Source organism: Scleropages formosus, chromosome 6, assembly GCF_900964775.1.
Source record: "Scleropages formosus chromosome 6, fSclFor1.1, whole genome shotgun sequence".
NCBI classification, from domain to species: domain Eukaryota; kingdom Metazoa; phylum Chordata; class Actinopteri; order Osteoglossiformes; family Osteoglossidae; genus Scleropages; species Scleropages formosus.
The window spans coordinates 25,773,234-25,799,016 of NC_041811.1; the positions used below are offsets into that span (position 1 = coordinate 25,773,234).

A 25,783-nucleotide genomic window follows, 5' to 3' on the forward strand; every position below is an offset into this window, starting at 1 on the left:
CTTGACATTGTATCTATATGTAGTGGGTTGGCAGTGAAGAGATTAAAGTACTCAAGTATTATGGCAGTATTTCCAGGATCCGGTGACAACAGCGGCTTTAGCGTTTTGAACGAGTTGAAGGGAGGTGGTGGGCAACCAGAGATGCAGTAGTCAAGCCTGCTAGAAATTAAGGTTTTGACTGACTTTTCAGTGTTTTATCAAAAGAGAAAGTTCTTACAATTAGAGATATTGCTCTACTGCAGGAAGCAAGTCAATATATCTGATTTGATATGAGATTTCTATGTCAGCTCTGGCTTGCACAGAACAAAATTTCTTGCAGATGATACAACACTGAAATTTAGGTCCATCAGATTCAACTGAAAGAGCTTGTTGTGAATTTTTGGTGCCACTAGTATGATTGCTTATCCATACTCAAAGCAAGACAGCTAGAAGCCATCCAGGCCTTGTTGTCATTGAGACCCTGGTTCAGGGACTTAATAGTGATTGTATCTGCAGATCTGATGGACAGATAGAGGTGTGTCTCATCAGCTCATCACTGCAGGAGTGGAAATTAATATTATATTTCTTGGTAATACAACCAAGCAGTAAAATACATAATGAGAAGGACGACAGCTGCAGCATAGAACCCTGAGTTATTCCATGTTGAACTTGAGATAACGAGGCTGGAGAGTTGTCATGAAGATATACACGCTGAAATCTTTTTGGAACAGTGCATGGGGCACCATAGCACTGCTGTCTCACAGCACCTGGGTGGTGTAAGAGGATGTGGATTTAATCCTCACTTAGTCTGTATGGCATTTGGATGTTCACCTTCTCTCTGTGTTTCCAGTGGGTGCTCTGGTTTCCTCCCAGAGTCCAAAGACATGCTGTTCAGATGGATTGGTGACTCTAAAATCACCTATAGTGTATGTCTGAGTGGCAGAGAGGAAGTGTGTTTCACTATTAGGTGGATGATTGTCTCTTTGTAAGTACCTTGGGTTAGTAAGGTGTGCGTTGATACTACTGCATAGTTTCATTGGAAGTTGCTTTGGAGACGAGCGTCTGATACATTTACTTTACATTTATTCATTTAGCAGATGCTTTTCTCCAAGGTGACGTAAATCTCACAGATGATACATGATAATGATGATATGTACATGATAAACATGTAAATAATACTGGAGTTAAACCACTTGAGTGCATTACTGGAAAGACCCAGGCAAATCTACAAGCTGTGCGACAGGATGCAGTGATTGATGATATTGAAGGGTGCAGTGAGCCCCAGGAGGACATGCACTGTTGGAAAGTCTCATCAGCCGACAGGAGTATGTTGTTGGTGATTCCAACTAGGGCACTTTCAATACAGTGGAGTGGACAAACATCAGTGGTGACATTCTTTCATTCAAGGATAGACATGAGGGGAGCTCTTCTGCAATAACCTTTTCTAAGGTTTTGGAAATAAAGGTATATGAGAATTTAGGGTTGGATCTGGTGATTTTTATAGTTGCTTATCTGCCATCTGCATGGTCCTGCACCACCGCATGACAGTATGGTACCTGTAAAGGAACACCAGCGATGCCTTATTATGTCATCAATCCACAAGAAAACAGAGTATCTGCCCCTTCATGTTCATCTTAATGCTTGATGAAGAATTCTCAGCCAGGAATCATCTGATTCAGATATGTGGGCCTACCTCAGTACTGCTGATGGTATTACAAAAAAACATGAATGAACGTGAGGTAGCCTTCCAAATCCCATGCAATAGTAATGAAAGCATGTAAATGGGTGGTACAGTGGCGCAGTGAGTAGCGCTGCTGTCTCACGGTGCCTGGGTGATGAGAGAGGGTGTAGGTTTGATCCCCACTCAGTCTGTGTGGAGTTTGCATTTTCCCTGTATTTGTGTTGGTTTCTTCCAGGTTTCCTCCCACAGTCCAGTGATGCTGTTCAGGTTCCCCCATAGTGTGTGAGTGACAGAGAGAGAGTGTGTTCCACTGATGTATGGATGAGTGACCCCTTGTAAGTAGTGTATCTAGCAGTGTAAGTCACCGCGATGAATAAAGTGTGTGGGCTGATAACACTACATAAAGTTCATTGGAAGTCGCTTTGGAGAAAAGTGTCTGCTAAACAAGTAAATGTAATGTAAGTACTATGGTTTAATAAGTGTAAAGACTGAGAGCAATAGCCATTAAACTGTAATAGTCAGATGACCAACCAATGAATGTACCAAATAAAGGCATTCACCTAAAAGATCTACAGAAGCATCTCTATGAATTCTGTGCTTTTTAAGAACACTGATGTTCCTTGCTTCCCCTTGCAGATATGATGCAAAAAACAGGTAATGTTGTGATAGTGCAGACGCAGGCTGCAGAGGGGGCAGGTTAACCAGTCAGCAGGTACAGAGCGGTGTGTACGTACAAGCAGGGACAGGTACATGGAGTATGCAGAGATATTTTAATTCTCAACAAATGTAGGAAGGTTGTAGAGTCACTGAACCGAGCTGAGATGAACAACAGCAGGCGCTTACGGAATGAGGAGGTGAGTGTTTTGCCTCTGTGTGTGTTGCAGACTGCCAGCATCCTGACACTGACAACTGAGGGCAATGGTAATAGATGTCCATGCTAATGGAAGCAATGCCTGTAGCAGTAGCCAAATCTGTTCCTTGGCAGACAGAAATGGCTCACTTACAGTAGGAAAAGACTGAATGAGTGACTGGCTGGCATCTGGGATTCCATCCCAAGTTGGTGTTTGCAAAATCTTACCACTTCTGGACTTGGTTTGAAGCCCATCAGGAGCTAAATGTGGCTGGGGACTTGGAAAAACCTGACTTACACTAGGGAGTCACAGGTCAGAACACAAGGCCCATGAAGGGAGTAGGTGTCAACTATGGTATTTTTCAAGTCAGCTAGAAAAGTGCTTTTTTTGCTGAGGGGTTTCTACGTGATGTTGACTACTACCTTTGATACCCATGAGACCAAATGTATGTAAGTAAATAAGAGCTTTAGTGATCTATAGAACACAATGGGAAATTCAGCAATTTATGTCTATATATCTTAAAATCAACTGCACTATAACTGTTCGATGAATGCATTAATTTAATATGGGGTTAGTTTAGTTTAATATTCCAGTTGGAAGTTATCTAAAAAAATAATTTGCAAGTTGGTTTGAAACGGTGATTTAAAAGTTTTAAATTATGATTTCTGTACCAAACCTTTAGAATCAGTGTTTTCCATTTTTTAAAAGCTGTTTACAAGTTACTTAATATAACAAACAAAATTTTAAATAATTTTCAAAAGAGGCAGCTTGTAAGACAGCTGGTAGCATGGTGGTTAGAGCTGCTGCTTTTCACTATGAAGGTTGCAGGTTTGAATCTGTGACAATCTGTGGCTGTAGTACCCATGAGCAAGGTACTTATTTGAAATTGCTTCAGGAAAATTATCCAGCTGTATAAAGGGGTAAGTTGCTTAACACTGTAAGTCAACTGGGGAAAAAACATTAGCTAAATTAATAAATGCAATCTAAATAAGTCCTTAGCTCTTGAAACCGAAAGACCTACGGCTGAACTGCTCCTTCTGCTGAGCAAGGTACATATATTTGCATTAATTAATTTACATACTTGACGTGATACAGTGAAAGTAATACCCTTCTGTATAAATTGGCAAAAAACTTTCATTCACTTTGGAGAAAGGCACCAGGTAGATTCATTTTAAATATGGAAACTTCAAATTATAAATATTATTTTGAATAAATAACTAATGTTTTACCATATATTGTAACTACTTTCTCCGTATCTGAAGTGCATTTTGGTGTCAGTGGTTAACAATAATCCTTTCAGTCAACCAAAAACATGAGTATTGCAACTAAGACAGCAGGTAGTGCAGAAAGAAGGAGCCTTCTACAACTCAACTGACAAAGTGGTCACTTAAGACCGCAGGTTCATTTCCTATAATGGAAACATTAAAGGTAGTTCTTAAGTAACCTTCCATCATATTTCCCATTGAAATGTCTGCAGATTCTGTGCAGCATCTAGTAGTAATTAATAACTTTAAAATTACATTTTCCTAAACTGGCAAAGCAAAAGATTTAAGCACTTAACCTTCTCTGTACATTAAGCAAATAGCAAAAGCAAAAGCTGATTCTAGGTTTGGAAATTTTGGAACGGCTGAAGACGTTTGTTCAGTGTTACCTTAACTTCTGCCAGATTTAAACTTTGAAAAAGGATATGATAGTAATATTGTGGTAATGATATCTAAGCAGGGGGTGCGGTGGTGCAGTGGGTTGGACTGGGTCCTGCTCTCCGGGGGGTCTGGGGTTCGAGTCCCACTTGGGGTGCCTTGAGGCGGACTGGCATCCCGTCCTGGGTGTGTCCCCTCCCCCTCCGGCCTTACACCCTGTGTTGCCGGGTAGGCTCCGGTTCCCCACGACCCCGTATGGAACAAGCGGTTCTGGAAATGTGTGTGATGTCTAAGCATTTGCAGAGTTTCATGTCTACTTTGCATGAGATGCAAAATCCTCTTTACTAATCAATTTGTAAAAGCCATAGTACTTCATTTTAACGGTATGTTTGGAAAGTTATTGAAAGGTTTCACTTTGTAAAAGCAGTTTCAAGAATTACTTCTTGCTTCACATTTAAAATGTCTTAATTTAAAAAAAAAAAAAGAATGTCAGTAGTATCGCAAAAATGATGAATCAAAGGTAATAGTGACATAAACATTGGGCCATATTTTTATTCTCTTTAATTATTACTGATTGTACGCTGTTTGAGTTTTCATTTTCGTAATCACAGGGAGTAATACAGCTGCATTTAGATGTCTTTATAATCTCTCACGCTAAAAGTACAAGACCCAGCCAATAACAGGAAACACCATGACCTGAACTCTCAAATGTGAATCAGCTCACAGTCATAAATAAAAAAGAACTAGAAGGAAAGGGAGCGCTTGCTTTCACAGTTTTTGACATTAGGCAATGAAATCAATGCATTAATACTTCTCTTTTGAAATGACAATACTTTCAGCGAGTTAGACATAGACATGTGCTACTAGTGCCAAGCTGGTTATAAAAAAACACGGATGTTTTAAGAAGAATACGAAAAGGAGGCAAAGACAGATGCAGATGATGAACCGGCTATTTTGGCTCTCTCCTGTGCTTTGAGATCGGTGCAATAATCACACATGGAGACAGGCTTTTGCAATACCTGCTCTCAGGTGCAGGGCAGTTGTTGGCCCTGACTCCCACCCACCTCCGAAATCCTCTTAGAGTCTTTAGGCAGCGGTTGTGTTGAGCAGCCCGGGAGCAGGTCTGGGTGTTCATCATCTGAGCGCTTTGTTATCTGCGCAGTTGCACAGGTGAAAAGTGTGGAAGCGCTGCTAAATAGTTTCATTCGTTCAGGAGGGAAGCAGGGAGGGGTGCCTGTGGGCGGGTGTGCGCTCCTTTCATATATAACCATTTGTTGGAAGGGTTTGTTTTCTTCTCATGAGTTGAGTGACACACCTCCAGAATAACACCGAGCTCCTGTCTTCTCTCTCTCCCTCTCTCTCTCCTTCTCGTTTCGCATGCCTCAGAGGACAAGACTCTCCTTCCTGACTGGGACTGGGACTGGAGGCCAAAGGAGCTGAAACTCAACAAACCTCAACCGAAAGGTCAGCAGCATCTCTTCCTTTTCACCACGTGTTTCTTTATTGTGTAATTTGCAAACGTGTCTATTGCGGGATTTATGAGTCGCTCCCGCTTAGTGCGATCCGGTATCGGACTTTGTAGCGCTGAGTTGAAATCCCCTGGCCAGTGTCTGGTTTGGGCTGCGACTCTATTAATCCTGTGTGTGTGTGTGTGTGTCTACTCAGTGTGATGGCTGCACATGGTTTTCATCCTCATCTTAAAACGGTCAAAGTGATGAAATGAAATCAGTGCTAACTTGATGAACAGCACTGTAACTCTGTGTAGTTTCAGGCACTGGCACTGCTGGATTTTGGGTGGGAATTACTAGAATAGAAAATGCATATTGTATGTAATAATATATAGAGGGTAAGATGTTTTTAGTAGGTGCATGTGTTTTTATCTGTGCTTACAGTAGTAAAATATATTAGGCTTTAGTGTGGTATTACATTGTGCTCCAGGTCGCTTAAAATACTTTCACATTTTATTACACTTAGGTCAACATTCATTTAGTTAATGATTATCATCATCACTCATCTTCCTCAGTATTACTTGCGCTGTGGTTTCCGTGTGAACTCATATATCCAGCGTTAGGGCAAGTTAAACTTTTTAGCTCTACTTTCAGGAATATTAAATGTGAACATCCTTACGTCAAATTTTGTGCGACCTATTTTATGTAAATATATGTCACAGATAATTTATGAGTAGAATTATCGCGGTGTTTCAGAATGAATGTGAAAAAGGAAAACAACTAATTATAGGATGTTGCACATTTCCTGCAGGTCAGCAGATTTCTGTCTCGATCACTTCAGACATGCTATAGTATGCTGTATATTTCACGCTATAGTACTCTACATCTGCCAGAATATTCAGGCGTGTCAAGGAATGCACAGTTGTCATTTAGCTCTGAAAGTACTTAAAGTGCAGTGCAAAGTGTTTATAGCAGATTGTAGCTGTAGGCTGTCAGTAGTGTAGTGATTTAAGGATATGAGATGTAACCTGATAGTTTCTGATTTAAACCTCTGGACAAGCAGTAACTTTAAGAGACAAACTTAATCTGAACTGCTCTGGTAAATTGATGTTATAAAGGAATAAAAGGTTTTCTTGTAAGCTAAATAACATAATGGTATGATAACTTAATGAACATGAATGAAGCGGTCATGTTTGGGTCACTTGGGTAGAACTACTGACTTGATATTCTGTGAATATTACTGAGTCATAGACCTTCAAGTTGAGGGTATTAGAAGATAACCCTTAGCTTCATTTTTCTGGTGTTTTTGGGATGACTATCAAGAACTAAAATGTGATATTTCGAAATTATACAGATGTCAGCGACAGGACCATTCATTCCTTTATTTGTACTGGTCACAAGTGACTTTCAGATAATATGCTCTATTAATGGAAGCCTTTTCAAATCAAATCAAAATGAATAGCTTTTAAATCGGAGTGCCATGTTTACACAGTAAACGTTCCGGGAATTAATTGACAGTTGATGGTGAATTATGTCCTACTCACTCGCGTTTATTTACCTGTTCCTTGGTAGACCCTCCCTGGTGGGTTTTGTAGGGAAAGGTTTAAGTGGGGATAATAGCCACACCCCTGTCTTTTCAAAGAAGGGCTTGACTGCCTTCGGTTGAGACAAGGTTTATCAACACCAAACCCGTTCCTGGGAGCTCTTTTGTTTTAACAAAGATATTTTTTACATTGGTGTGTTCACAAACATTCCTACTGTTGGCCCCGGTATTGATTGTGCGTGTAAACACTTTATTCTGATTCATAATACAAAATGGGGAAATCTAACTTTCATTCTGTATGGAAACAAAACGTGTTTTCTTTCTTCATGTAAATCACAGAATTCCTCACATTTTAAAACTGTTAATACACAGTCAGCGGTTTTGTATTCAAGATACAGCTGGACTTAAAGTTTTCTCCTGGAACAGTACAGTGCAGAGAGTGTTGCGTAAAAATATTCCGTATTTTATAAAAATGTTCTGCATCTCAATCTTATTTCATAACGAGATTATTTTCAACGTACAATTAAATCTTACAGCCTAACACACCAAAATGTGCTGTGCTGGCACCTACTATACCATTTTCATAGTAAAAAAAAGAAAAAGTGTCCTGCTATTCTGTCAAAACATTCGGTATAACGATGCCTACAGAAATGTATTCAGTTTAGCTAAAGATTTGACTAAAATGCACCAAGAGATGGATAGCACTTAGACGCGGTATGACAAAGGCCTCTATGGGATAAGCCTGTCCAGAAAACGACGCCTAAACGAACTACTACATACATCAAAGTGTTAAACTTTCAACTCTCGATAGCATCGCTCTACAGTCTTGTATGTGTACGTGTATGTATAGTACGCGTGAACGCTTGCGTTTATGCGAGTGCGTGCGTGTCTTACAAAGCTGTGCCTGCGTACATAGTGCAAGCATCTGTGATCTGTGTGTGTATGCAGGTGCATGCGAGTGTTGTGTGTGTACTGTATGTACGAGTGCATGCGTGTGTCTGTGTGCAGCCTCCCCCATAGCAGCAGAAGCACAGGTTCAGTGAGTAAGCGCCAGGCCATGGGTGGTGGAGAGCAGATGAATAGAGGGTGGGCGGAGGTTTGAAGAGGGTTTTCAGGGTGGGAGGTGAGCTCCGTGCCAAAAAAACAAGTTTGGGGATTTGTGTACTTTGTGTTACTCACAACTCCTTTTAAAAGCTGTCAGGCACACACTCACACACCCAAGAGGTCTCTCCGCCTAATATCAGGACGGAAGGAGAAGCACAGTATTACAGTAGGTATGCCGCAGAAAATCACACGGGACTGTCTCCCACTCTGTTTTCATCTTACCGCGTTATTACACCTCTCATCGAGAAAACATGAATAATAGTGAGGCATAAAAATTAAACTCAGTCTGAGTTGGTAATTTCTGGCGTTAGTACATTTGTGCAGCAGTACTTTATCATCAGCATTAACAATAGAAAGGACACCTGGATACAACCATAACTGGTATAAAATCGCTGAATACCTATTACTCTTCATATCAAAATGACCTTGATTGTCATATTATAAGCAAATCAGAACTTGTCACATCCCAGGGGTTCATAATATTGTTTGCATATTAACTGTACGCATGCACACCGGGGTTATTGGAGAACCTAAACCAATGTAGGTGTTTCCTACCAACAAAAATAGACATTGTAACCACTGGCAACCCCCATCCTCACTTTCCATTCAGTCCCTGAGCAAATGAGCACGGTCAGGTCGATGGGTATGGTTGTTAACGGACAGCATTCTGTTGCGAAGAAGCACACGCGCGGCGCAGTTTTCGCTGTCTGGAGAAGGCACGTTAATCCCAGGAACGCGTTTTCTGTGTTTTCTTTTAAAGATCGTAGTTTTGAAAAACTGGGTCCACCCACTGGTGTGAAGAGAAGAGGGATCTCACCATAAGAGATAAGTGTGTGGGTTACAGCTCTCAGAAAAAGAGGCTGCATTGATCCGCCCACGCAGCGAGGCACAGATCACTTTCTGATGCGTGAGAAGCACCATGGCTCGCACTGAACGGACACTGGGTGTCTCTGTGACATGGGCACAGGGCAAGGTGGTAGGGGGGTGCGAGGGAGGGCGGGGAAGCTCCATAGCCTTTGCACGGGGCTGCATTGACAGGCATCTGTCGCCCCTGCCCTCCAGCCTGGCTGCTTTTAATTAGTAGGTGTTGGAACGCCGGAGGGCAGACAGAGCCGAGCCGACTGTCATCTGCTGGCCCTCATTATCACAGGGAGAAGGTGTCCTCGCTCACCCTGAGGTCCTAGCCCAAACACAGTAAACACACAAAATCACCCTCAAGGCTTTTATATTGCCAAATGTGGCTGATGAGCCTGTGAAATGGCTATGTCAGAAAAAAAAAAGAAAAAAAAAAAGAGAATTATCCTCTGAGAAGAACATCACAAACACACGGAGATTTTCGAACTAGTGGGAAAAAAAAACGGTCAAATAACAAGTGGTCGTAGTGTGCGAACACTTGAATATGGAATTATATATGTCAGCTAGAAAACTTTCTCCGTGTGGTATGTGCTGCCCCCTCCACCTCCTTCTCTACCTTCCCCTCTTTAAGAGAAAGCTGTAGTTTGGGAATGCTGAAATGTCCTTAACAACAAAACGAAATAGAGAATATATGTCTGTGGAAAGCGTATTGCCCCCCCGCCCCCCCCGCAGGAGCATGTGCAGAAGAGCAATAATGACCTTGCTTCTGGAAGATTTGGAGCCGTCGGGGGTGTTGAGGGGGCGGGGGCTGTCCTTGGAGGCCCAAGTGGAAGGTTTTCCCACCTAAAGAGGTCTGAGAAGCGTGGGCCTATCTGCCTAGAGATTTATTGGCAGGACAGGAGCCGTGGGGGTGCCAGCAGCTTTCCCACAACCCCAGTCTTCCCAAACACCAGGAGACACAAAGGTGAGGACAGCAGGCATCGCTTGTCGTCAGATACCAGCAACATCTGGATGAGAGGTCTAACCCGACTCCCGACAGAACACGTGCACAGAGGATTTTGCTACAATACACTCTATTAACTCCTTAATTAGGAGCATTTTATTGAGATTTCTTTTGAATTTTACTCTAAATGTGAAGTTATTTCGGTATGCAGTTTAACTGTACCAAATCCATCAGAGCATAATGACGCCCCATAGAAAGTGGTAATGAAAACGAGAACACACCTACTGGCATAAGTATGATGAACTTGATTCAGAGGAGGAAAAGTAAAAGTCTTTTCACATAAAACAACCATTATCAGCATATATACATTTTGGGCTTCTCTGAGAGCTACCCATCTCTTCTTAAGTACTGAATGAACTAATCTGAACATATTTCTGTCAATAAATATGTCTGTCGATATAGTTGATAAAATTCGGAAATCGAAAGCAGCACAACTTCGGGAGATGATGAAGTTGTGAATTAATAAATAATGGCAGCAACAACAGCTCGCATACACAGGACGTAGTTGAGATCCGTTGACCTAGGAGGTCACAAATAGAACGCTAATAAGAGTCCTGACACCAGTTCTCAAGGTCAGTGCTGGAAGAAATCCTGAGGTCATATTATTGGGTGTCCTCTGACTGCAACTTGCCCTTTTGCCAGATGTCCGAAAAAGGTTTTGAAATTCTAGAGTCTGAAGTGGAAAGCTTTTACTGTTACGACATCAGTGAGTCCCTAAAGAAAGAGTGAAGAAACCCTGCGAATCTTCATATACTTATGCTTTGAACCCGGAGACCGGACCAGGAGGCCAAGTTCATGTTCTCCTACAAGTTCGCATTTGCAACCTGAGCACCTGCATCTGGATTCCGCTCCTTGTGCCTTTCTGGCTTACGACCAGAGCAGCTGACAAAGCAACGCCAATTACGAGAGCATCATGACGGGAAGAAAAACGGCACATTTGACGGGGCAAGCTCAACTTAAGTGAGAGAAATGTCCCTTGTTACACGGTGACATGTCACACAACGCAGCGAGGGTACGTGACTGGACCGACAGTATTTCAGTGGGTCGCAGTATTACAGAGCTTTGTTGCACTCCCTCTAGGGCAGTGGGAGTGACTGTGTAAACAAGGCCGGAATCATGTTTACGCACTTGGGGGTGATTTCCAGGGAAAAGGGCCCCCTGCTACAGGAGATAGGGTGGCAGACAAAGTCAGAGGCAGCATCGGCTCTGATTGACGAGTCCTGCCGAAAGCTTCTCAGAGGCTTCCCCCAGAGTGGGCCTTGAATATGTGCCAGGTTGCCCTGCAGCACTTTGTATAGCACATGCAAAGGTATTTTCCCCAGCGGATCAGCATGCTAAGACAGTATAATCAGGTTGTATGTAAAACCGTGCAATTGACTTTGCAGATACATACTGGCCTTTCCTCCACTTGTATGAAATCCTAGCAAAGCAGGAAATTGGATATGGAGATGAATGCATGCTGGGCCGCCCTGGCAGGAACAGCATGTGTGACAGCAAACAGGTACTGCAGAACTCAACACTTACTCAGCGCTGCCTTGCAGGGTGCGACCGGGGCGCGAACAGACTGCACATGCAGAACTTCTCTTAAGTGAAAGTCGAAAGATGGCAATGTTGCAGGAGGCTACGCAACCATGGAAGTGAACATCACCCTTTAAGTAAGATGAGGGAGTAAGGTAGCAGCTGCACCTTAAACTTGTACTGTTGGTGTGAATAATAGTGGATAACATGTAACTGGTTACATTACGGAGACTGAAGGTCAAGACTTTTATAGGAAGCATTACAAAATTTTTAGAAATACATTTAATAAGCATATTTATGGTTTGCCCCATTTTTTGGTGTGGAAGCAATTTAGTGAATCTGGCTTTTTTGGTTTCACAAATATATTACTTGCCAAACACATGCAGTATAAACACCTTTTGACCATAATAATGAATCATCCCAATGTCCGACGGAAGTCCCAGAAGCTAGAAGTTAATCACTTATATTTGCAAGATCTATACGTGTCAAAATTTTCAGATGCCTGTATTTTGATGGCTGAAAAATTGTTGTGTCACTGAGGCAGTTACGGGAAATTAGGATTGTCCACTGATGGGACAAGTGCTCCATCGCAATGTGTATGTGGAAAAGAAACCTTATTGCTTTCAAAAAAGGAAAAATGTGCACACTCAGAGACTGGTTCTGAAAAAGTGACTTGGCTTAAATCATTTCAGATTCAGGAAGAAAAATATACTGTTCATTCTGTAATGTTTTGTGCTACAACTGTAGACACAGTGTAGTGATATTTCTATTCAAATTGAGACAAAATATGGCATTCTTGAAGATAAACATTTTTTGTATTTATATAAGAAAAAATGTGCATGTAAAAATATGTTTTCTCATACTTGACATTTTTGATTTATGTGACATAAGCTGTGTATTTCATCCATTCGTTGCCATCTCAGAAGTACGCTAAATAGAGAAAATGTGAACACCGTTAGACGAAGACAGTTGAAAAGAATGATTCAGTGAATCCAACTGAGACACATTTAACAGTTAAAAAATGACGGTGAAATTATATGGTGTTAAAAGAGTAAAGCAGAGACAGGGGACAGATAGCATAGCTACCTGCTGGATTCTTCCATCACAATAAGTGGACAGTTGCAAAAGCCACTACTGTGTGGTTGCTGGTTCTCTGGTCTGTGAGTATTTAGTGGAATTCATAGTGGATTCTGCGTTTATATCCTCTGCAGTCCTCATGCATGCCTATTCTTGCTATTTAAAATCAAAAGAAATGCAGAAAACTGCCGGAGATGAGTCTGTGGTCTTCAGTGAAAGGTTCTGCAAGGAGTAAGCTGGCTACACTCATAAAAAATATATTAATACTAAAGTGCCTGAGAGTAGGGGTGCGGTGGCGCAGTGGGTTGGACCACAGTCCTGCTGTCCGGTGGGTCTGGGGTTCAAGTCCCGCTTGGGGTGCCTTGTGACAGACTGGCGTCCTGTCCTGGGTGTGTCCCCTCCACCTCCGGCCTTACGCCCTGTGTTGCCGGGTAGGCTCCGGTTCCCCGTGACCCCATATGGGACAAGCGGTTCTGAAAGTGTGTGTGTGTGTCTGAGAGTTAAGAAGTGATGTAATCCCATTATAATGGGCATTAATGGTGTGCATTTGTTTCTTGCTTACAAGGATGCAGAAAAATTGAGAACCCATTAAAGAAAATTTCACGAAATATACTGGATATTCAGGGTTGAACAATGGGCTTAATTAAAGAAATAGTGTGCCTTCAAACCCAGGAGAAAACAGAGGCATCAACTGGCTGAACGTTAAATGTGACAGAAAACGGTATAATCTGCAAACCTTCAGAAGTTTTTCAGAAAAAAAAAGCCTCTTGCTCCTGTGCCACATAATTGCTGTTGTAGGACTCGGTGTTCAGAAAATGGACCGTCATGTCACAGAATAGGGTCCCGGGAGTCCAGGCGATTTAGAATCCGTATGAAATTCATGACCGAGCTCGACCGACACCGGCGCAAAGTTGCCAAGTCATTTTTGTGTCTGGATCTGCCTTGCTCCTCTGTCTCTCGAGTGTGGCGTTGAGGTTTTCTCAACCTTTTTTCACTCATCAACTCCACATGCCAGACAGATCATTTCCCTTTCTAAATTGGAGGGCAGAGCGACCGCATCTTCTCTTAGCATTTTTGCAAAAACACCCACCTCTGTAGAGGCTTTCCTCTCGACAACAAGGGCTAGCGAAGCTAACTCCTGCAGCAGGTTTCAGTTCAAGTGACACAAAGCTAGAATTCTGAAAACGCATCAGACTTTCGCTTTGCCTTTGCTAAAATGCTTGTTAACAGCAAGCATTTTTTAATTGTAAGATAGTATATTCTTTATTGTACTTTTTTTTTGTAAGCCGGACAGCATGCATATTTGGAGATTATACCTTGGTTGAAGATAGCAAGCACATGCGTAACCCTAGGTATGATGGGCTGTGGTGGCCACGTCACTCTCACCATTTTATCATTTTGATGATGTTGCCCCTCCCCTTGCAAACAGCAGTAATTTCTGGCAAATTATACCTCCAAAAGCTGTGTAAAACATTAGAGGCTAGGTGTTACCATAAACATTGTGTCATTGCCTATATTCGTGTTTCTGAGAAATATGAATTCCTCCGTCAGTTTTCGAGAACCGCATGCCCAGTACAGGGTCACGGTGGTCCAGGCCCAGTCCAAGGGAGTGTGTGGCAAAAGGTGGGTTACGCTGTGGACAGGACACCGGTCCATTGCGGGGCGTTCGCACGCGGTTTCCAAGGCACCGAACGCGTACGGGTCTTTGGACGCCGAGAGGAAACCCATGAAAACGGGGGAGAACACGCAAAGTACACACAGACGAGGGCAGATCGGAGCACGCAAGCCCTGAGGCACAGTGCTATCTGCTACATCAGCCTGCTCGTACCAAACCGATACGAGTTCTCTAATTCTTATTACTGTGGTGCTGTTGGCTTAATTTGCTATAAGGGGTCATTGAAAAGAGCCTCCACGGGGCTATGGAATATTTTCATTGTGAAACGTGAATGTTTAAAACTCGCTTCAGTCATCTGGTTACATTGCAAAAAGAGATTTTATGTGATGGAAAAAATTTTCTCGACTTTTCTGACAGTCAACGTTGTCTGAAATTTCAGAAGTTTCTTTACAAAAACAATGTGGCGGTTTTTTAAAAAAAACCATTTAGCGTCTTCTCTGTGTTCATTTTTGGAAAGATCGACATTTCACCACTCTGATTCAACCAAATATAAATAATTTTGGGAAATTTTACTTTTATTTTTCCCCTTATATTTCCAAGCACGCTTTCATTTAAAAAAAAAAAAAAAAAAAAAAAAAAAAAAAACTGACATAGTTGAGCCATGTCCGTTTTGTTAGTCAAATTATGATATTATTCAGTTTTATGAATGAAATACATTAACTTAATCAATTCTGAATTTTTGTATATTGTTTTCTTGTCTAATATCTACATGTTTAAGACATCCATTTCAAGTAAATTGGTGAATCTAATAAGTACAATATGCTATATAATTATGTACACAGATACATTTTAGAAAAAACACACATAGCAAATCATAGCAGTCTAACTAGGTCACATGTTTTGTCAGATTTTCTTGGACCCTATAATTTCTGCTTCCTGCTTTATTCCCCAGTAGTGTTTGTGTTTTCACTTTGTGCCAGTGCCTGCCCTGCTAGCCTTTTAATTAATCCATGTATTTACTTACATTCTAAATGTTTTGTAATATATAACATCTGAAGTGTTCCATGTGTAATATCCTGTTGCTATAAGTTTGTGTCAGGCAACAAATTAGCCAATGTGACACTTTTAACAGTTTGGTTTGGTTTTGGTTTTGTAGATGTGGTATTTCATTATTCTTTGGAAAATGCTGATAGCGTCATGGAATAATAAACAGCCAAAAACAGGGCACTGCCAATTAATAAGGCCTTGTATGTAAATTAAGTGGGTTAGGGTCCTCAGGGCTTAAAGGGCACAGGGGAAGTTGAAGAACTTGTATTATAACACAAAAGCAGTGATCATTCTTACACTACTTTTCTATGTACATGGTGCTTTTTGACAAAAGAAGAGTCATTTAAACCAAGTTTTCATGACTCCTTGAACAAACTGTTAACATACCACAAACAGGAATATTAACATGTTAAGTTAATGTTGTTCAGCCCTTTTAGATTATGGAAATCAATATTGTGAATATAAATGAAGAGCAATATCCTCTTTGCATTTTGGAATTAATTATTGAAAGAGTAGAATAAAATCAATAGCACAGTTGCACTTTTTAATAGTGTTAAAATTGTTCTACACTAGGGTTAGCGAAAGTTAAGAGATTCCACTGGTTAAACATGGTGGAGTGGGTTGGTTCTGTGTGTCTCACCTACTGGGGTAAGGAGGTTCAAAACACACAAGTACAGTTTATACCTCAGTTTATGTTTTAAAATTCCCTTTATTTCGACAGTACACACTGACTAGAGCAGAAAGAGGCCAATTCCAAGTTAGCGTCAGCAGGACATCTGATGGCATAGGGGTTCAAGCTGTTGCCTTTAGCTCCCAAGGTTGAACGTTTGATCCCCATCTCTGACTGTAGTGCCCTTAAGCAAGGTACTTACCATAAATTGATCCAGTAAAAGTAGGCAGTTGCACAAACAGGTAAAAAATTGTAACCTTAACAGTGTAAGTTGCTTTGGCGAAAAGTGTCAGCTAAATGAGTAAATGTAGCTTTATCTACTGAATAGCTGATCACTTTAATATAAGTTTGTTGTATGTTGTATGTACAGCTAACAAAAGGAAATTAACTAAAAGCTTTTTTAAAAAAAATTAGAATTTAGAATAAAAGCCACCATTTAACTGCTATTACAGGCAAAATGTGTATCCCCATTACACTTGTCAGACATAACAATTTCTATATGCTAAATCAATTTTGTTTTTACTGCTTGTAATATATTTGAGTGTATGTTACATAATGTATCTTATACTTATGTTTGTCCTACAACAATTTTCAAAAATGAGTGGAAACTGATTATGATGTATCTCAGCAGGAGACTACTGTATGAGATTAATGGTAATTCTATTTTAAACGTCTCTCTCCTGCCCCAGCATTCTCTTTTTAATAAAAATAGAAATTCAAGCCTAGAAATTGTTTGACAGGTGTGTAAATGCTTGTTTCAACATAAGTGCACCATTCACTATACAAATGCGTCGTACAACTCGCTTGTAGCATCATCACAACATCATGACGACAGGCTATAGGGGCACAACTTACAGTGCATCCAAAATGAATTTTTTAAAACCAAGTTGTTGAGTTATTTAGAAGAGTCATCATAATGACAGGCCGCAGGAGCACAACTTACAGTACGTCGAAAATAAATTTTTTAAAAGCGAGTTGCTCGGTTATTTACAAGAGTTGCGGAATATGCCTTGCATTTCCGATGATATGTGGCGCTTGACATGGAGCGTGTGAGTTTGTTTGTTTGTTTGTTTGTTTGTTTGTTTGCTCTTCATTACTCAACCACTGCTTAGCCCCCCCCCCCCCCCCCCAAAGCCATTCCGACAAAACTAAAAATTCATTTTGTCTGACCTAAATCAAAGGGCGTCTGAGACATGAGCTTATTACACACTGTGCTTAGCTTGTGTTGTGGAGGAGGACGGGGTATTATTATCTTCCAGCTACCCACCCTGCTATAAAAACTAGCGGTACGGCGTCGCAGCCGCACAGTGCCGCTCCTCTCCCTCCCCCGGTGTTACGGGCAAGCCTGGCTCTCTCTCCAGAGCGCCAGAGTTCCTCACAAGCCCATTTCCAAACAGGAGATAGATCTGAGTCCATTGTGCTTCTCCTCCTCTCTGCCGGTGCTGGATACTCGTTGGGCTCTCTGAATGGGGAGGCTGATGAAAGCAGGTAGCTGTGAATGGAAAGACGACTCCTCTGCGGTCTAAAGGGAGACATGAGAGAGGTCACTGCGCCGTGCCCCTCTGCCCTGGGATAAAGCGTGAGGAAACACAAGGTGGGTGGCGATCATCGCATGCGGCTTTAACTCGGCCGGAAGACAAGAGACGAAATTGAGGATCGTTTGCGGGGGGGACTCAGCAGCATGTGGGGAGAGCAGCTTTGCGATGCTCCTCCTCGGCGAGTTGCGCTGACACGGTGACAGCGGCGCCGTCCGTGGGAAACGGACCTGTCTGATACCTTGACGACTACAGCGGCTGTGTGAGCCCAAACGCCGCGAGCGCGCTGTTGTGCCGGAGTGATGCGCATCCGAAGACACGCCGGGAGCTCTCTAGCAAGTTTAGGTCGTTCCCTCTCTTGTGGCAGGTGCCTAGCATCGCGTAGCTGTTTTGCACATGGGGAAAAAAAAAAAAAAAATACCGCTTTAAATTGACATGCTCGGATATTCAGGAATTCCTACATGACGAAGTGCTGAGATTTAGAAACGCAGCTAACAGCTCGCCCTTTGTTTGTTTGTTTGCTTATTTATTCACAGCCCTTTTTAGTGGTGTCAGAAAGTCTTTTTTGCAGCAAAAAGATTCACGTAGTGCGGGCATCACGTCTACCTGTTGCTCAGCACAATTAGGCAGATGTGAATTCCACAGATGCTTTATAAGAAATTATAAACAATAGGCAGGACTCAACACATTCATAAGTGTGGCTGTCAGATTCTTCCAGACTTAGAGCTACACTTGGCAGATACTGGAGTTTTTTTTTTTCTTTTTTTTTCCTGCTTTACCTTAATGCATTTAACCAATTAACCTGAATTACATGTGAGCGGGAATGAGTGTGAATGAGACGTTATTACACTGGTGACATTATTACGAACAGTTTTAAGACTAAGCAGTAAACACGTGGGTTTGTTGACAAGTTCTTACACTGGGTGAGGTTCCTTTTCCTCACACCCTCATTTATGATCAGTATGTCAGCAGACCACAGCCATGACCTCACGTCTGCTCAAAAAGCAGAAAAACAGTTCACCTCCGTTCTGAAGTCCCCTTCCAATTCTAAACTTTATAGTTTTTTGATCTCTTATGCGGTCATTATGTGCCTATATAGATATCAGTCACAGATGAGCATAAAGTGTGTGGCTTTTAAGGCACTCTTCGCAAAGCAAAATTACAATATGAATGAATGGATCATAATAGCCGGTGAAAGTTAATACTGTAAAGCAGGTGGGCTATGAAGTAGTTCTTCACCGTATCTACTCTCAGTCACCAAATGACTGCTCCATCAGACAGATTTTAGCTAATTCTGTTAGTTTGACTTAGAAGCAGGAAAACTTTTTGCATTTGAGTTGCAGGCTCTCAGAAAATACAACAGGCACAAATTTACTGCTGATTAAATAGAAGCACCAAATGTAAGTGGCAGGTACTGCTGGAAAATCTCTGCCTATTAGTGGATGTATTCATAGATATATTTAGTGCTGTCATGGGATTATGGTGACATTAGTGGGATATTGGTAAATCACATTATTTGTCTATAGTTATAGTCTATGTTGATGCCTTAGAGGAATGTTTTTAAAGCAGTTAAATGATTATAATGATTGAGCTGTCTTTTAACATGTCCAAATAAAAATAAATCGTTTCAAATCAACACATACTGCAGAATAACACAATTGTCTACCTTCAAACAAAAACTGATTGGTTAAGGCAGAAAGTAAACTCACATGTACTGGTCACATGGCAAACACTAGCTATTGATCTTAGCAAGGTAGCAAAAAACAGAAATTCGGTGTATCCAACAAGAGTGCAGTCATGCTAACAACATATTTATTAAAATAAGCCAATGACACCGTTCCAGATGTACCAAAGGTGCACAACATTCTTTCTGCTTCCACAAACTTCGTTTTGGTATGAATGATTAAGGTCTCAGAATGTTAGGCATTCTCTGTTTTCATGCATATTTTGCAAAACAATTTTGTCCAAGGTTAATATGTTTCCAGGCAGCAATGCGATAAAGGCTTGTAATTATACTGGTGTGAAGTTATGGTGTGAAACAAACTGAGATGTTGGAAAATTCTCTCACATAATGAAGAGAGTACTCTTGTCTTTCCATGTAGTTGACCCTTCTGGCCCAAACATTTTTTCTGAGTACTACCATAACTGTACCCAATCCGTTGATTTCCGTCGCCAGGACTGACACAACGTTCTTGACACTGGTTCGGGTTTAATAGAAAATGGACAAAAACTAATCAGCGATTGGTGGAAGAAGTGGCAAACGCGGCATTAGCCCGAGGCCGTATAAAGATTATAACGTGGCTGAGCTCTAGGCAAAAGATGCGCTCTCACAGATTTCTTGTGGGCGAGCGGTGAGTAAATTATGACTGCGCTGAAGGGTCAGCACAGGCCGAATCCCTGCGCTGCACTTCATTTTTTTACCTCAAGGCAAAAACACCAGAGCGCCCAAAATTCACTGCACAATCCAGCTAGGTCTTGGCACTCACTTTTGCTGTCAAAAGTTATGAGGAAAAAAAAAAATGTAAATCAGTTAAAATAACTTGTCAAATGGCTATGAAGCTGAAGAGACACATACACGGTGTTTTTGACTTGCGCGTCCAGCTACGTTAGCTTATTACTTCTTCGTCCTTGTTTTTTCTACTCAGCAAGTATATTTCCAGAAGAGGCAGTCTGTAGAAACAGTTAACCTTTTTTGTGTGGGACATCATAAATACATGTCACTTAGTGCTCGGTGGCTGGGTGAGGGTGTGGGCAAGGGGGTGAGTTATGCCTAATTCGCAGCACAGGGCCTTGTGGTGGGAAACCATTGCCCTCCTCCCCCTCTGTCTGCAGCATATCCTCTTCAGATCCTCTCCACGTTATAATTAAGACTACGTTTAAGCCAACGGGGCAGTGAGTCTTGCAGGGTGGGTGCCTGACCTCTGCATGGCTGGCCTCTCTTATCAGGCCTGTTGTTTCAGCCCCGCAGCTGTTTAACTTGGCTGAGTTTTCAAGGGAGGGGTGACCACTTTCTTGTTTATTCAACCTGTCTTTAAAAAACAGGGGAACTTTTGTGGGCAGCGGGTGCTTTTTCTCAAGACCCACTGTGCCGCTTTGAGGTCATCTGTGCCCCCACCAACTCTTTTCATCGCTTCCGTAACGCAAAGTGCAGTCCTCAGCTTTATTCCGCGTGTATGACCCCCCGCCGCCCACCCTGCCGTTATCGCACAAGAGACAGTGAACATGGGCTGGTTGCCGGAAACTGCCAATGCAAAGAACAAAGATGAAATGGAGATAAATGACATAATTTACTACCACATAAAGCCTTGCTCAACTGTTGTTTACTGATGCCTGCACTTAATTCAGGGCTATAAGACAGTTTCTGGGATCAGAGCTGGCACAAAATGCATTAGTCATTCTACGAACTGACATATGCGTAATACATTCTGTTTGATATTTATGACATTTGAATGAGTCTGGGCGTGACTTTCAGAACCATTTTTACCAGAATACCAGAAAACGCATTTTAGTTCCACTACATTTATTTTTTTTTGACCAACTAAATATGTACATGATATCTTATGATTTCATGAAAGATCTTGCTTCGAACTGACTTAATACATTGTTTGCAGTTATGTATATTTAAAATGATATGTCACTCCCGATGTAAATTTGTGTTTATTTTCACTGCCATGATTTGAAAAATATTTTATCGTGGAATTCTTCCTCTCTCAGCTCCTTGCTGTCAGCCCAGTATAAACTTTCGTATATATTATTTATCTGTTCAGATTTCTATTGCATGCTTTATCATTAAAATAGAAAATTAGTTTTCAAAATGTATCTCCGATATGCATTTCCTTTTGTAATGTATCCAGGATTTACACAAGATACACGTTGTACAGAAAATTAGTTTAAAAATAATGCTTTTTTAAAACTTTTTACCTAAGTCCCGGCTTAGCGCATGTCAAAAACATAGCTACCTTTTTGAGCCATAGACTGTTTTCAGAAGTTTCACTTATTCCACTCAGTAGGAGAAAAATAAATTGCAGTGTGTACAAGTTAAAGGCACAGGTTAGCCGTGTTTAGATTTAGGAAACAAAACTTTCTTTAGTTTCTGAGGCATTCTGAGACAAACTCCCCTCAAATTGCTGCCATTCAGCCGGTTATCTAGGTTACACCACCTTCAAGTAGGCCAGTAAAACTGGAGGCAAATGTTCCTGTTTACTGTGTGTCAGTAGACATAATGAACTAAAATGTTTAAAAGATTGGAGAACAGAGCAAAAGTAGGTAGCATAGTGGTTAGATGATTAGAGTCGCCTTGTTTCTGAAGGACCCACATTCAAATCACTGCTTTTACTACAGTACCCTTCAAGAGCAAGGTACTTTCTCTGAATTTCTCCAGTAAAAATTGCCCAGTTGTGTAAATTGGTGAAACCTTTAAAGAAGTTTATTTTAAGCCACTTTGAGAAAAAGTGACAGCTAAAAAAACATTTTAGTCTTTGTATTATGGGGAAATTCAGTTCTAACATTTATTTTAAAAAACTGAAAAATAAGCGTGCAATGATGATACTTTGTCATCTGAAATCATGCCTCTTCAGTGAGACTCATCAACTGAAGCTTTCTTTGCATCTTCTTGACAGAGCTGCTGGTGTGAAAATGGCCAACAGAGAGGACGATTTGATTGGGATCCCCTTCCCCAACCACAGCAGTGATGTTCTATGCAGCTTGAATGAGCAGAGAAGGGATGGGCTCCTCTGCGACGTGGTGCTCGTCGTCCGTGACCAGGAATATCGAACGCACCGGTCGGTTCTGGCAGCCTGCAGCCAGTACTTCAAAAAGCTCTTCACAGCAGGGACAGACTGTGACAGGCACAGCGTCTATGAGATTGACTTTGTTGCTCCAGAGTCACTCACAGCAATCTTGGAGTTTGCTTACACCTCCACTCTCACGATCACCACCTCCAACGTGAGAGAGATCCTCAATGCTGCTCAGATGCTCGAGATCCCCTGCATCATCCGTGTGTGTCTAGAGATCATGGACACTGGAGAAGATGATGAGGAAGAGGATGAAGAGGAAGGGGAGGATGATGATGACATTGAAGAGGAAGGTGAGGACTCAAGAGAAGAAGAACAGGATGACAATGAAGCTGATGAAAAGCCAACGGAACCATCAGGGAGTCAATACCACGAGGCAATAGAGAAAAAAGACTGTACTCCAAGCACTTCCCAGAAGGAGAATCTGTCTGACAGACTGAAAACTCCTGATATCACAGAGGTTTTCAGTGAGAAACCCAGAGATTCGGAAAATTTGGAAAACAAAGCCCTAAAAGACTTTTCCATTGAGTCCCTGCTGCAAGAAGGACTGTACCCAAAGCTTCCGGGCATTGACACAGGGTCAGGTTTTTCCCCACTTCTTCCAGGTTTTTTCCCTCCCGTGTGGCCAGGGGACTATCCGGGTTTTCCACCAATTCAGAACCCCAATCCAAACCCCCACCCATACCATCAGGAACTTGACAGCAGGCCACTGGACTTAGCAGTAAAGAAAGAGGGTATAAAAGAAGAGCTGAACGAGGAGATCCCACCGAGCCTTTTCCACAGTGACTTCCTAAAAGACTTCATGAGCACAGGGCTTGGTATGGTACCAGAGGCCCACCTTGGTTCTATCAAGGATGAGACCGATTTCAGGTCATACTTGAATTTCCTTAGTGCCTCTCACCTTGAGAGCCTATTTCCTCCTTGGCAACTGGAGGAAGACAGAAAAATGAAAACTAAGGCGTCTCAGCAGTGCCCGATTTGCAACAAGGTGATCCAAGGAGCCGGTAAACTGCCCCGACACATGAGGACTCACACCGGCGAGAAACCATACATGTGCACAATCTGTGAAGTTCGATTCACTAGGTGGGTGAGCTCCCTGTATTTATTCGTTGGTTATTACCGGGTTACATTCATTGGAAAATAACCAGTACTTAATTACTACTAGCAATGCCTTGATAAACGTACAATAGACTAATTGTCAGTGTGTCAGCCAGCAAAACCTGTAAAGCCGCTGAAACAGTGCAACCTTAATCTTTTCTCTGAAAATGGTCTGTGTCACATTTTCTTCTTCGCAAAATAATCATGATTCTTTCACTTAACTAATGGAGGGGTCTTATCAGATGACTTCCACCCAAGAAATACAGCGAACTGATCTCGGTGGAACGTCTTAAAAGAGCACTTTCCAATATGATAACCTAGATAGATCTTATCTTGTTAACAATTGCTGAATGGTGACGGAGTGACGTTGACCTTAGCAGAAAAAAAGTGTTTACTCAGACTGATTTTAGTTCATTCTGCATTATCCTTCAGCACGCACAGTGCTCAAAACATTTCTATGACGTAGTTGCTGCCTAGCTACAGCTAAAAGCCTCCCCAAAAACGCATTAATCATGTCCTTCTTCAGTTTCTTGTACGATGTTTCTGCTACTGTCTGGGGATGCTATTATCAAGTAAAACAATGAGCGAGCCAAGATTTGTGGCTTTGTCTTTACAGGCAGGACAAGCTGAAGATCCACATGCGCAAGCACACTGGAGAGCGGCCCTACATCTGCCTCCACTGCAACTCCAAGTTTGTCCACAACTATGATCTGAAGAACCATCTGCGCATCCATACGGGGGTGCGGCCCTACCAGTGTGAGCACTGCTACAAGAGCTTCACGCGCTCCGACCACCTGCACCGCCACATCAAGAGGCAGAGCTGCCGCGCCTCTCGACCACGCAGGGGTCGCAAGCCAGCCGCCTGGCGCTCTGCCAGCTTTCTCTACCCGCCTGCCGCCCATCACGAGAACAAGGCTGTCGGTGTGGGCGTGGACGGTCGACTTTTGCCAGTTGGCCATGGGGTCGTCGCCCAGAGGTTCATAGACAGGCACCATTTGGGGGGAAGTAACTTGAATTTTGAGGACTTGGACAATAGCAGAGAGAGTCTGGAGGTCAAACTAGAGAGAAACCATACTGAGGAGAGGAAGAGAGGGGTGTTTGCCTTCGCTCTAGCCCGTGACAATGTTCTCTCCCATCAGCCATTCTACTCCACAGCCGCTGACCCCTGGGCACTGAGGCTGAAGCATATCCCACCCATTTCAGATGCAACCAAATAAATTTTTACATAATTATCATTATACGTGTCTCCAAAACCTCTTACAACTGACTCAAAGGGTCTTAAAACAACAATAATTTCCTTCAAGGTATAGGCATACTGATGATGTGCTGGAATCTCATGAATTCCCATGCAAGATGGATCACAGAACTTTTTGTCTCTTTTACTGATATTGTTCTTTTAATGAGAGCATGTTTGGAATCATCTGAAGTGTTTCTCTCTTCATTCTTCTTAGGCTGCTGTATTGATGTGGGGCATTGTGTGAAACGTGTCATGCCACCTTTGTAGACAAAACTGGGATTTCATCTTGGTTTGTTGTAAGCTCATGACAGACTGTGTGCTGCATGCTCAGTAATCCCTGTTTTAAAATTACTTTAAAGGCCTGATTTGGTATGTTCACTTTCCATTTTTTTACCTGGTAAACACACAGCTGATTTTACTTTCATCAGACCCATCTGGAACAATTCATACTTTGCTTTTTGGCCATTCTGTACTTTTGGGGTTTGAAACACTGGCACTCATTTTCAAATTTCAAACTGGCAGAGTTCGAAAATAAAAGTAATCAAAATATTGCTGAATAATTAAGCCTCTCTTAATTAATTGTTTGCCTTCATAATAATGTTACATGGAAGAAGAATGATGTCAAGGGTTTGTAAAATAATTTCAATTAAAAACTTTAATTAATACAAAAACAAATAGTATAATTTAAATTAAGTGCACATTAAAATGTTTCATAAATTTTAAAAAACTCAGGAACTTTAAAAAAAAATTCAATGTCTTTCAGGTGCAAAATTCATTGTCAGCTGTCAGTTTGTTGCGTCTCACTATTGCATCGTATCACTCAGTTTTTAACGTGACCCAGACTGTAGCTATACAGTACAAATTGTTGTGAATTGTTAATATATAGTCAGGCAGACGCCACGTTTGTTTTTAGGCTTTCTTTTTGGGACACCTGGAAAGTTACAAAATAGAAAAATAGGTTCTGTTGTATGCAAATACACTGCATATATCAGGATTGTGAAGTTGTGAAGGTCTGGGTTCCGATTCCGAACTACATCCATCTCAGTTGTGTTTATGGACTCCATATATTAGACATAAAACAAAGTCCAG

At 41.7% G+C, this 25,783-nt stretch overlaps 1 protein-coding gene across 3 annotated transcripts; it reads left to right on the top strand.

Annotated features, from left to right (window-relative positions):
- The first annotated feature begins 2,470 nt into the window (after positions 1–2,470).
- Positions 2,471–25,208, top strand: zbtb7c (zinc finger and BTB domain containing 7C). Of its 3 annotated transcripts, none has more exons than XM_018749145.2 (4): positions 2,471–2,514; positions 5,538–5,615; positions 22,186–23,442; positions 24,074–25,208. In XM_018749145.2, exons 3-4 carry the CDS (start codon positions 22,202–22,204, stop codon positions 24,672–24,674), a joined length of 1,842 nt encoding a protein of 613 aa, XP_018604661.1. In that variant the 5' UTR covers positions 2,471–2,514; positions 5,538–5,615; positions 22,186–22,201; the 3' UTR covers positions 24,675–25,208. The 3 variants fall into 3 exon arrangements, with proteins under 3 accessions (XP_018604661.1, XP_018604651.1, XP_018604669.1); XM_018749135.2 differs by lacking the exon at positions 2,471–2,514 and adding an exon at positions 5,263–5,321; XM_018749153.2 differs by lacking the exons at positions 2,471–2,514; positions 5,538–5,615 and adding an exon at positions 17,207–17,625.
- The last annotated feature ends 575 nt before the right edge of the window (positions 25,209–25,783 follow it).